At 42.3% G+C, this 13,752-nt stretch overlaps 1 protein-coding gene across 1 annotated transcript; it reads right to left on the reverse strand.

The window, feature by feature from the left end:
- Window positions 1-1,593: 1,593 nt before the first annotated feature.
- LOC135081069 (probable ATP-dependent RNA helicase Dbp45A) lies at window positions 1,594-13,687 on the reverse strand. Its single transcript, XM_063975791.1, has 9 exons — window positions 13,433-13,687; window positions 13,150-13,343; window positions 12,805-13,016; window positions 12,442-12,577; window positions 9,126-9,295; window positions 8,211-8,438; window positions 6,028-6,155; window positions 4,335-4,488; window positions 1,594-1,927 (listed from the first exon to the last, which is right to left on the reverse strand). The coding sequence occupies exons 1-9, from the start codon at window positions 13,506-13,508 to the stop codon at window positions 1,606-1,608; spliced, it is 1,620 nt and encodes a 539-aa protein (XP_063831861.1). The 5' UTR covers window positions 13,509-13,687; the 3' UTR covers window positions 1,594-1,605.
- Between the last annotated feature and the right edge of the window lie 65 nt (window positions 13,688-13,752).

Genomic DNA, 13,752 nt, shown 5'->3' on the forward strand with positions numbered 1-13,752 from the left:
ATGTATTTAAACTAGCTTTAGACATTCAGATTCTGAATTGATATGTCGCATTACAAATCAGTGCTGTAAGCATTAGCCCGTCAAAGTATGTGCATATGCCATGCAACAGTGGCTTTTATACTATGTAAGCTTAAGACCCACATCGTACTTGTATAAAATACATTCGTACACTATTTCATTTCGATCTACTTATTATAGGTCCGTTCAGTCAGTTATTAGAAATAGCGAAATCCTATTATGCCATCTTGTTCATAGAGAAATGTTTGGATTAATATACAATTCAAATTCTACAAACCCACATTTTCAAATAGACTCAATAAGTTTTCTATTTTATTGATATCTATGGCTTTTTTATGGTACACTACGCTGTTGCCACTGATTTGGATTATACAAAAATAAATTAGTTATTTTGACAGTACGTTTAGATACAGTACAATTCATTCCCTAATTGCCAACAAAGATAAAATAGTTTTCATTAAATTAGAATCTTATTACATTTTAATTAAGTTTAAAATATGGTGGCTTATAAATTCTTTAAACACCCTGTCAAAAGAACTTACAAAATATCCTCTTTATTATTAGTAGGACCAATAGGTATCTAGTTATGGATCGAAAGTATATTTCACACAAAATGTTATATTATATTAATAGCAGAGCATTTATAGGACGAGCACGCTGTTAAATCTACTTATTTTGTATATAAAAATAATTTTCAATTCGATTTTCGAGTACTAGTTATTTAATTATTTAAATGGCGATATCATTTTGTAAATCATAGGTATTATTTTCACAATATGGAACCATGACCTTTCTCAAGTGTTGATTCAATATTACTAATTCACTATAAAAATATATTTCACATAAGATAAAGACAGAATATCGGCCTCCTTTTACTATTCTTGAATAATAATAATTCGCCAGGTTGTTTTGGAGAATTTTCCGAATTTTATTTATAATTGGTCTTACATCTAAACCAAATAGGTTTTGTATTTAATTTTATATTGTTTGCTCAAAACGCAATTTTAATTTTACGATTGGTTTTTAGTCTACAAACAAACGTGATATAATGTGATTGTATTGTCTTAAAAAATAATTAATTTTGATACTAATAGTCTGCACAGTAAAATCGCTAGAGAACACAAAAATTATTCACTTTATTATTGTATTCACCAAGGCCTTTTCTTCATATTTTATATAATTTTTTAGATAATTCTTAATGAAGCCGCAATTCTTAGGTATTAGAGAGCAAAGTTGCAAAGATAGTAGACTTCACGAAGGCTTATCGGCTAAATTTTGTGCCAAATCATTTGCCATCGATACTACATTCGCTTAAACAAAATATATTATTGTTGTATTTATTTGTAATTTTACAATGTATTAATAAATAAATTATTGACTAAATATTGTTTTCTTTACCTTAATAATTTGGTTACGTCAAATCATTTTATTGTTAGAATTTTAGCATGTATTATTTTACATAAAAAAATGCATTTGTAAACTTTTAAAGAAGTTCCACACTTGATTCAATACTTCAATATTAAAGGTGTGTATAAAATAAATAAATAGATGTGCTTAAAAAGAAAAACTCAAGGCATTTTAAATACATCATTTATTAACAACTTTCTTCTTCTTCTTCTTATGTTCTTTATCCACCGTCTGGTTTTTGACATTCTCCGCTTTCCTCTTAATTTTGCTGATCTTTCCTATGACGTTCTTGAATCTGTCGTCTTTCTTCATCAAGCCCTTGTTGACCTTTTTCAGGCCCTCCTTGATGCTCGCATCTATGTCTGTCTCGCTCGGTTGCAGGCGATTCCCATCGCTCTGTCCCGTTTCCTCTTTACTCGCCATTTGTGCCTGCAGTTGTTTGATTTTCTCCAGTTTAGCTTTCTTGGCCTCTTTGACTCGCTTCCGACGCATTTCTTCCAATCTATGGATGTAGAAAATATTACATTTATTTCAAAGATATTTGCGCAATTTTGTGTAAACATAGGATCTTAGTAAAATGATGGATCAATAAAGATAATATTTAAAACTATGTACAGTCTGTACACTGTAGTAGTGTACAGTACTACAGTGGTCCTCATTGAGGTCTGGGTCCAATAGAATGAAGACTAAATGGCCTCGTCGAAACACATCTGGCGATTCAAAATGGGCCTTAATCTGTTCAAATAGAGTAGAGCCCACACTAAAGTTAAGTGCCAAGCGATAGTGACCCTTTCTGCATAAGGTAGAGACATCCGAGTATCTTGCAGTTCAAAATGGACCCTAAATCTTTTCAGGTAGAGTCCATATCTACGTACGATTGCCAAGCGACACTGACCCGTCCTGTATAAGGTCGAGACATCCGAGTATCTTGCAGTTCAAAATTGTTCCTAAAGGCCTTGCCACACTGGCGGATTGCAAGCGGAGCGGCGGGTACGCCGCGGTCGCCAAAATGCTTGCAAAATGCCGCGGCGTACCGCGCCGTGCCGCTGCTCCGCCCAGAAAACGCTTGCAATCCGCCAGTGTGGCAAAGCCCTAAATCGATTTAAGTAAAGCCACAGAATAATAATAAGTACTACGTACAGAAGTTTTACTTCGCGAAGGTATTTAAAAAAATGTATGCTCAATGTCATTAACAATATAGTGTTATTTAGCCTGTCTCAAGAGTCAAGCACCATTTTGTTGACAAACGTCAGTGATCGGCACTGCGCCGAAGCTATAGGGCTGACTTCGGTAAAATGATGTGACGTGAGGTGCCAAACTGCGGAAAATGGCGGAGGAAATACATGATTTAACATGAATTATTATGAATAATATTAACTAATTATTTACCTCTCAGTGTCTTGAGGCAACTTAAAAAAGTACATTCTGTGTTTTTATTATTATTTAGGCAGTTAAATACTGCACAGTATTTAGTACACCATTTTCTTTATTTTCTTCTATCATACACAAGAATACGCGTGCGTGAGTCAATGTTCGCTCGTATGTGAAACCTTGTCGAATAGTATCCTGTAGGTGGGCCATCGTGCGTGTTTTGTTTTCGATGTAAACTCACGGAGATGAACAGGCCTGGTAAAGCCCACATTAAAGTCAAGTGCCAAGCGATACTGACCCTTTCTGCATAACCATAAGGTCTGACATCCGAGTATCTTGTCGTTCAAAATGGACCCTAAATCTATTTAAGTAGAGCCCACATCTACGTACAATGAGGGTTTTCGCGAATGAAAGATCCGCTAGATGGCGGGACGTGGATGTGGGGTCTGACTGCTGCGTGATTGGCGGATTTTGACATATCTGTCAATGTCATGTCAAAAATAACCAATCACGCAGCATTTGGACCTCCTGTACGTATTGCCATCTGGCGGATTTTTCATTCGCGAAAACCCTCATTGCCGAGCGATACTGACCCTCTGCATAACCATAAGGTCGAGACATCCGAGTATCTTGCAGTTTAAAATGGACCCTAAATCTTTTCAGGTAGAGTCCATATCTACGTACGCGTGCCGAGCGACACTGACCCGTCCTGTATAAGGTCGAGACATCCGAGTATCTTGCAGTTCAAATTGTTCAAAATGATTGACCCTAAGGGCTTTGCCATACTGGCAGATTGCAAGCGAAGCACGGTCGCCAAAATGCTTGCAAAATGCCGCGGCGTACCGCGCCGCGCCCCTGCTCCGCCCAGAAAACGCTTGCAATCCGCCAGTGTGGCAAGGTCCTAAATCGATGTAAGTAAAGCCCACATTAAAGTCAAGTGCCAAGCGATACTGACCCTTTCTGCATAACCATAAGGTCTGACATCCGAGTATCTTGTCGTTCAAAATGGACCCTAAATCTATTTAAGTAGAGCCCACATCTACGTACAAGTGTCAAGAGATACTGACCGTTCCTGCATAAGGTCGAGACATCCGAGTATCTTGCAGTTCAAAATTGAGCCTAAGGGCCTTGCCACACTGGCAGATTGCAAGCGAAGCAGCGGCGCGGCGGGCACGCCGCGGTCGCCAAAATGTTTGCAAAATGCCGCGCCGCTGCTCCGCCCAGAAATCGCTTGCCATCCGCTAGTGTGGCAAGGCCCTAAATCGATTTAAGTAAAGCCCACACTAAAGTGAAGTGCTGAGCCATACCAGAGTAAATACAAATGAGTAGGTCATCTTCATAGACACGCACCGAGCGCGGTTTGTATGTGAGCGCGCCAATACGTATGCGGTGCGCACGCACACACTGACAAAATTCGGCACAACACCCCGCTAATCCACGCTAAATTGTAACGTATTGGCGCACTCACATACAAACCGCGCTCGGTGCGTTTCTATGAAGATGACCAACTCATTTGTATTTACTCTGGCGATACTGACCCTTGCTGCATGAGCTCGGGATCCACGCCGGCCATGCGCCAGCGCTTGACGCGGTAGTTGAGCGCGCGCTGCTCAAACTCCTCGTTGTCGAGCTTGGCTTCCTGCTCGCGGCGCGTCACGCTGACTGTTGTGAATACTCGCACGGCCTCGTCGTCTGGAAACAGAATAGCTTTTAATTATACTATTATTTTATTATGCAGTGTTTAAAAACCTATTTGGTAATTCTGGTGCTCGAATACGACGTCTTTTTATTTGGGACTAACATCTAAAACGCATTAAAGACAGGGTGGGGCAAAAGTAATCATAATATTGGAAGATGCTATAACTTTTGCAAATATAGCCAAATGTGAAATCGGAATCGGTTCTCATATATTTGAAGTAAACATTTATGTGTTTCATTCATTACCCTTTGTTAGACACAGAACCCTAAATAGGCTGATTGAAATGTCCAGTAGGCCTAGGATGCGTGCCATGATAAATTTATATCAAGGTGTTTTATAATTTTTACACGATAAGCCCATACATTTTTCGCCTAAACCCATCGATAAGGTTTTATCGCGCATCCTAGCCTCGCTTATGTCGACACATACCATCGATCTTGTACTCCGTGAGCTTGGTGTTGATGTGTTCCTCGATCTCGCCGAGGCGCAGCAGGTCGTACGGCGTGATCAACGAGATGGCCAGCCCGCTGCGAGCCGTGCGGCCCACAGGTATTTTATCGAGTTTTCACGATAAGCCCATACATTTGTCGTCTAAACTCATCGATAAGGTTTTATCGCGCATCCTAGCCTCGCTTATGTCGACACATACCATCGATCTTGTACTCGGTGAGCTTGGTGTTGATGTGTGCCTCGATCTCGCCGAGGCGCAGCAGGTCGTACTAGGATGCGCGCTACAATAAACTTTTATCGAGGCATTTTATCGATTTTTCACGATAAGCCCATACATTTGTCATCTAAACTTATCTTTTTTTTATGTGACAGGAGGTAAACGAGCATACGGATCACCTGATGGTAAGTGATTTTATCAAAGCGCGCATCCTAGCCTCACTTAGCACTCCTGCACACACACGACGCCGCTACCGCGCCGCCGCCGCGCCTTTGCAGTGTTTATACGCGCCGCGTGAACACCGCTGCCGCACCGCCGCCGCGCCGCGGGCGAAATTATGCTTTGATGGCGCGATGGCGGCGCGGCGGCGGTTTTACTCGGTGCGTATGAACAGGAGCGCTTATGTCGATACATACCGTCGATCTTGTACTCCGTGAACTTGGTGTTGATGTGTTCCTCGATCTCGCCGAGGCGCAGCAGGTCGTACGGCGTGATCAGCGAGATGGCCAGCCCGCTGCGAGCCGTGCGGCTCACAGGTATTTTATCGAGTTTTCACGATAAGCCCATACATTTTTCGCCTAAACCCATCGATAAGGTTTTATCGCGCATCTTAGCCTCGCTTATGTCGACACATACCATCGATCTTGTACTCCGTGAGCTTGGTGTTGATGTGTGCTTCGATCTCTCCGAGGCGCAGCAGGTCGTACGGCGTGATCAGCGAGATGGCCAGCCCGCTGCGGCCCGCGCGAGCCGTGCGGCCCACAGGTATTTTATCGAGTTTTCACGATAAGCCCATATATTTGTCGCCTAAACCCATCGATAAGGTTTTATCGCGCATCCCAGCCTCGCTTATATCGACACATACCATCGATCTTGTACTCGGTGAGCTTGGTGTTGATGTGTTCCTCGATCTCGCCGAGGCGCAGCAGGTCGTACGGCGTGATCAGCGAGATGGCCAGCCCGCTGCGGCCCGCGCGAGCCGTGCGGCCCACCCTGAAGACAAAAGGAGGATCATTCCAAAACACATCTTAAAAAAACACTTATTCCTAGCCCCTATAGTGTTAGTTTTCGAATGCTGTAAAATTCTAGTACCTTTGGAATCAATCCGGCTCGAAGGACCATACAGTTGTATGGTTGCTGCAATTTACAAGTAAATAAAATGTTGCACCGTACACAATCGCGAACTGGAGACGTCAACCAAAACCATGGAGATTGATGGAGATACTTTTGATGAACTATTAAAATACAGTTTCTTCAAGTATGGAAACGCAAACGTTTGACAAAATTCTGGCTTTATTGCCACTACACAATCCACCTATGCACGTGCTCTTTAGGCTCGAGTGGCAACTTGTGGTTAACCAACAGTTCCACCAAGGGTATATCAAGGCCTCGCACATTTGTTGCCATGAGCGTGCGCTTCAGATTTATCCGGAACTGCACCACAGTAATACTACACCTGTGCACATACTCCTTAGGCTCAAGAAGTGGTAGCTTATGATTAACCACCAGGTCCACAGAAGGTATATTCTAAGCCTCGGGCAGAAACATTTGTTGCTACAAGCGTGCGCGTCAGGTAACTTGTTCGGAACTGTGCTACAATAACACTACACTTCTTACCTGTGCACGTACTCCTTAGGTTCTAGCGGCAACTTGTGGTTAACCACCAGGTCCACAGAAGGTATGTCGAGACCTCGCGCCGCCACATTAGTTGCCACGAGCGTGCACTTCAGGTCGCTGGGACCACTCACCTGTGCACATACTCCTTCGGTTCTAGCGGCAACTTGTGGTTAACCACCAGGTCCACAGAAGGTATGTCGAGACCTCGCGCCGCCACATTAGTTGCTACGAGCGTGCGCTTTAGATTTATCTGGAACTGCACTACAGTAATACTACACCACTCACCTATGCACATACTCCTTCGGTTCTAGCGGTAGCTTATGATTAACCACCTGGTTCACAGAAGGTATGTCCAAGTCTCGCGCAGCCCCATTAGTTGTTACGAGCGTGCACTTCAGATCACTGGGACCACTCACTCACCTGTGCACATACTCCTTCGGCTCAAGCGGTAGCTTATGATTAACCACCAGGTCCACAGAAGGTATGTCTAAGCCTCGCGCCGCCACATTAGTTGCCACGAGCGTGCGCTTCAGATTTATCCGGAACTGCACTACAGTAATACTACACCACTCACCTATGCACATACTCCTTCGGTTCTAGCGGTAGCTTGTGATTAACCACAAGGTCCACAGAAGGTATGTCCAAGTCTCGCGCCGCCACATTAGTTGCCACGAGCGTGAGCTTCAGGTTACTTCGGAACTGTGCTACAATAACACTACACTTCTTACCTGTGCACATACTCCTTAGGCTCAAGCGGTAGCTTATGGTTAACCACCAGATCCACAGAAGGTATGTCGAGACCTCGCGCCGTAACATTTGTTATCACGAGCGTGCGCTTCAGGTTACTTCGGAACTGTGCTACAATAACTCTACACTTCTTACCTGTGCACATACTCCTTCGGTTCTAGCGGCAACTTGTGGTTGACCACAAGGTCCACAGAAGGTATGTCCAAGTCTCGCGCAGCAACATTTGTTGCCACGAGCGTGCGCTTCAGATCGCTGGGACCACTCACCTGTGCACATACTCCTTCGGTTCTAGCGGCAACTTGTGGTTGACCACAAGGTCCACAGAAGGTATGTCCAAGTCTCGCGCAGCAACATTTGTTGCCACGAGCGCGCGTGCGCTTCAGATCGCTGGGACCACTCACCTGTGCACATACTCCTTCGGCTCAAGCGGCAGCTTATGATTAACCACCAGGTCCACAGAAGGTATGTCCAAGTCTCGCGCAGCAACATTTGTTGCCACGAGCGTGCGCTTCAGATCGCTGGGACCACTCACCTGTGCACATACTCCTTCGGTTCTAGCGGTAACTTGTGATTAACCACCAGGTCCACAGAAGGTATGTCGAGACCTCGTGCCGTAACATTTGTTATCACGAGCGTGCGCTTCAGGTTACTCCGGAACTATGCTACAATAACTACACCACTCACCTATGCACATACTCCTTCGGTTCTAGCGGCAACTTGTGGTTAACCACCAGATCCACAGAAGGTATGTCGAGACCTCGTGCCGCCACATTAGTTGCCACGAGCGTGCACTTCAGGTTGCTCCTGAACTGCGCTAGGGCGGCGCTGCGCTCTCGTTGACGCATGAACCCGTGTAGGCACACGTTGTCCATGCTTATGGCGTTCATCATCATCGAGATCACTTGACATTCTCTGCAATAGATAATAAACTTTGGTATATGACCAAGAAATCTTTGGATCATTGTTATGTTTACAATCCGGTGAGTTAATTGCGCACTTGACAGCCGTGACGTCACATCGATGATCTAGTACAAACGGGGTGAACGCGGGGAGGTGCATTCTAGTGAGGTGCGCAATTAACTTGACCGGGTTGTAATATTGATCACAACCATTTGTTTTGAGGTAACTTGTAAAATTAACTAAATGCTGGTCAAATATGTTAGGGCCGTTTTCCACCAAGGCGGAGCAGAGCCGAGAGTAGCGGAAAAGTGCTTTGAATAACCAATCAGATTTCATTATTTTCACTTCTCTTCTCCGCTCCGCACAGCTCCACTGCTGTCAAATCTATACTAATACTCGTATTATAAATGCGAAAGTAACTCTGTCTGTCTGTCTCTCTTTCACGCCTAAACCACTGAACCGATTTTGATGAAATTTGGCATAGAGATAGTTTGAGTCCCGCGAAAGGGCATAGGATAGTTTTTATCCCGGTTTTTGAAACGGACGCGCGATAAAGTTTTTCTGTGACAGACAAAATTCCACGTGGGCGAAGCTGCGGGCGGAAAGCTAGTTCTATATAAAAATTAGTCCGCCCGTCACTTCTGCGCTTCGCCTTGGTGGAAACTGGGCCTTAGGTTAGGTACTTAGAAGATAACTCACTTCTTAGTATCCGTAAACACGATGATGTGCGAACTGGGCTTGGTCTCTCGGTACTTGCGCAGCGTCTGCACTAGATAGACGTCACGCGCATACGCCGGGCATACCACGTACCGCTGGTCTAGCGTGGACACCGTCAGCTGAGGGTCTGACTCCGTCCATATTAGCAGTTTCTGATGGAAAAAGAATCGCTATGTATCGTAAAAGCCAGAGTACACGACGCGTTGAGGCGGCGGTGCGACGCCGGAGCGGTGACGCTGCGTCGTCTTAAGGTACAAATCCAAGATGGACTGCAGACCGCAACCGCAGCTAGAGAATGCGATTAACCGCAATGAATACAAAAAAGTCAAAGAAACCGTGGTGGCTTGCAGTTTGCGGTCTGCACGGTCAAGGTCTTACCTTAACATAGAAATATGTGGCGGACACACGAAAGCTGCGCTGCGCGATATGGCGAAATCGTTGCGGAGTCAAAACGCATTGTGTGCTTGACTCATATGAGAGTACTTTCTCTTAACTAAGAAGGTTTAAACAATCTGATGTTATTTTGAATTACATATTAGTTATTTCTCTGAGAAATGTTGTGTTCATTCTATAATAATACATTATATTTGGAGATATCATCACACAAAAAGTCCTCTCCTGTGAATTTTTACAAAGCCATAGCTACATCAATCCAAAACTTGACTAGTCTAACCTGAGCAGACTGAGCTAGAGTACTATGAATACTATTCATATACCTATCAAGAATAAAAACAAATAATTATTTACTGGATGTATAAAATTAAAAAGGGAGCAGGGAAATAACTAGGGTTTCTGCTCGAGCTTTCTCGAACTCGAGAAAACTCGAGAAATTTGGCTTCATTCGAGACGAGAAAAAAATTACCGGAGCTCGAGAATTCTCGAGTTTCGAATTTGAAGCTTTTAATATTCTTGAAAGCCTATTTTCTTAGACAAAAGTAAGTTTTTAATTATTTAATAGGTTAACGTTGCTTTTAGACTGGTCTAGTCTTTCCTTTTTTACCCGACTGCGTGACGCAAAGGAGTGGTAATGTGTCTAACAGCCTATGTATGTATGTTTTTGAAGCACTATAGAGACCAAACTCCTGGGTCGACTTTTATAATTCGCACGTCAATCGATTTCTCTTAGCTCGGTGAGTGTCACTAAAACAATGACGTTAGTAAAAATTCAATATGGCGACTAGGACGCCGATTTTTGTCGCCATAATATGTATTAAAAAAATATCTCAAAACCTATTGAGTGGGGTATCAATAAAGGGTTTTTAAATAGCTTGCAAAATGTATGCTCTTTAACTAAAAGATTAAAACATATTATTGAAAAAAAAACCCAACTGGGTAAAAATTAACTGAAAAGATAGAAATAAGACAAAGTGTTCACAAATGCAGTTGGAGGCATCAAACACTTATCATATCATCATCATCAACAGCCCTTTACAGTCCACTGCTGGACTATGAGCCTCCTCCGCGGGAAGAGTAGGGGTTGGTGACAAAAATGTATTCTATTCTGCCGTCACCACACAGCTTATCACCAACTACTTATCACCAGCAAAAAAAAATAGTCATTGATGTCTCCGACTGCATTTGTGAGCACTTTGTCTTGTTCCTATCTTTTCAGTTCATTTTTATGTATAGTCCAGTAGAATTAGCTTTTAAATCGGAAATAATTCCTACAAAAGATTTTATTGTTTTAATGGCTTCATTGGTTGCCCATTAAGACTCTCCTAAGTTTTCGACTTCGACGGAGTTGTGCTTAAGTGGTGGGGGCCCCCGAAAGGGGCATTTTTTCGGTTTTCCGGTTATACCGCGTAAAGGACTTACCCTATCAAAAAGTGGTCTTCATGACGGTTGAAGGGCACTTAATCCTGCATTGAATAAGACCAAATTCATATGTTTTGAACAAACCGTTCTCGCGCTAAAGTTCGGCAAAGTAGAAAATATACGTATAATTAATGACCCTCTCCATGTCCAATGGTTTGTTACCCACAGGCTTCCAAGTCTTGAAAAGGGCCACCTCAACCAATGTAACCCTATCAAGGCTTACGAGCTTGATGCGCCTATCCTTGTTCGTCCCAGCCGTTCCTTAACTGCGGTTGCTGCACCTCTTCCTGGCACTCACCTGAACGACTCTGTGTTACCTACTGTGGCTGCCCCTCTTCCTTGTATCCTCCTGCATGACTACGTTGCCTAGCCGTATGCCTGGTCTAAGGTTCGACGCCAAAAATCAACAACAACAAGTTCATATTAAAACGCTGAAGAGTTTTTTGTTTGTTTGTTTGAACGCGCTAATCTTAAGAATTACTAGTTTGATTGAAATCATTATTTTTGTGTTGAATAGCTCATACATTGAGGAAGGCTATAGGATATATACAATCACTCTACGACTAATAGAGGCGAAGCAGTAAAGAAAAATGTTGCAAGCACGGGAAATAGTATTTAAACTATTTTCACTCGTACGAAGTTGATTTTGTGACGTCGAACCTTGGACCAGGCATATGGCTAAGCAATGAAATCGTACAGGAGGGTACAAGGAAGAGGGGCAGCCACATTAGGTAACACAGAGTCGTTCAGGAGAGTGCCAGGAAGAGGTGCAGCAACCGCAGTTAAGGAACGGCTGGGACGAACAAGGATAAGCGAATCAAACTCGTGAGCCTTGTTAGGGTTACACTGGTTAAGGCGACCCTTAACAAGGCTTGGAAGCATGTGGGTAACAAGCCATTGGACGTGGAGAGGGTCATTAATTATACGTATATTTTCTACTTTGGCGAACTTTAGCGCGAGAACGGTTTGTCCAAAACATATGAATTTGGTCTTATTCAATGCAGGATTAAGTGCCCTTTAACCGTCATGAAGACCACTTTTCGATAGGGTAAGTCCTTTACGCGGTATAACCGGAAAACCGAAAAAACGCCCCTTTCGGAGGCCCCCACCACTTAAGCACAACTCCGTCGAAGTCGAAAACTTAGGAGAGTCTTAATGGGCAACCAATGAAGCCATTAAAGCAAAAAAATCTTTTGTAGGAATTATTTCCGATTTAATCAATTTTTGTGTTTAATTCTACTGGCCTAGTAGTTGGGTTTTAGTTTTTTGTATGTTAGATTTAAAAAAACCTGTGTTTTTATCAAATTTCAACCGATTTCAACAATTTTAATTAAAAGACTCGAGACCCGAGAAAACTCGAGACTTTGGCCTCGAGAATTCCCGAAACTCGAGAAAAAAAATAGGTCGAGAAATCAGAAACCCTAGAAATAACATACATTTATTATCCACTTACAAGATAATAATTAATTATAATAACACATACCTCTTTATTTAGAGGAAGCAACTTTGACTCTCTTACGTCCTCAGTGATTGTGGCAGAAAACAACAGATTTTGTCTCTTCTGTGGTAATGCATTGAATATTGTCTCCAAGTCCTCTTGAAAAGATTCACTGAAAAGCCTGGAATTGAAGACAAAATATAAATTAATGATAAATAAAAAGATATTAAGAAATAAGGATAGAAGTAATTTATATCTGTAAAAAACTTAAGTATTTATTTTTTGTTAGTTACAATTACATACAAAAAGTGTGTAATGCATGTGATTTAGTTTATGTACCTATTAAATAAATAAGGAGTGAACCTTCTTTACATAATAAGTAGCTGAAATCTTTTAGAAATGTCTTACCTATCTGCCTCATCCAAAACCAAATACTTTATTTTCTTCAAGGAGAAAGTATCACAGCCACTTATGTGGTCCGCCAAGCGGCCAGGCATGGCCACCACTATGTGGGGACGTTTGGCCAGCTTCAGCGACTCTTCCAATTGATCGGAGCCTCCAGTCACGATGCAGACTTTGAGATTAAGCGGCTGTCCAAGGATACTGAACTGATCTGCAATCTGAAACGACATTTTATGGATAAAAAGATATATTTATCAGTTTTAACTATTGTATAGGTTCTTTTACTTATAAATTCTTTAAAAAAAGGATTAACAATAGTTTTTAGCCATTTTTATCCAATTGCTTACATACCTGGTAAGCCAACTCATGTGTAGGGGTGAGAACCAAAGCGAATATTCCATAAGGATCGTTAGATAGGTTCTGCAAAATCGGCAGCGCGAAGGCAAACGTTTTTCCTGAGCCTGTCTTGGCCGCACCTATACAATCGGAACCTTCCAAGATGCCTGGTACGCAACCTTTTTGGATAGGCGTAGGTGACTTTATACCTAAAAAAATAAAGAAGATTTTCTCTTTCTTTTCCATCATAATATGAAAAAACCAATTCATGTTGTGGTAAAATAAATAGGCTACTCACCAAGATTAAAGAGTTGCTTTATAAGCCACGATTTCACTCCCAGCGCTGCGAATTCTTTTCCTTCATTTTCACCCATTTTATTTCACTTTATCCCAAGTTATTGAGACTTATGAAAGAATCAAAAAACACCACATCACTTCACAACAACAAACCATCCGACAGGTTAGAATTTAGAAATAATGTCACTGTCAGAAATAGACCACATGTTTGTGACATTTGCGTATTCTGTTCAAAAATCAAACGTCAAATTTTTCCTTTATTTTGGACTGAACACCCGTTTCTGTGCGTTTTTACTCTGTGTTTTTACGGTTTTTGAACGT

Source organism: Ostrinia nubilalis, chromosome 19 (assembly GCF_963855985.1).
Source record: "Ostrinia nubilalis chromosome 19, ilOstNubi1.1, whole genome shotgun sequence".
NCBI lineage: Eukaryota > Metazoa > Arthropoda > Insecta > Lepidoptera > Crambidae > Ostrinia > Ostrinia nubilalis.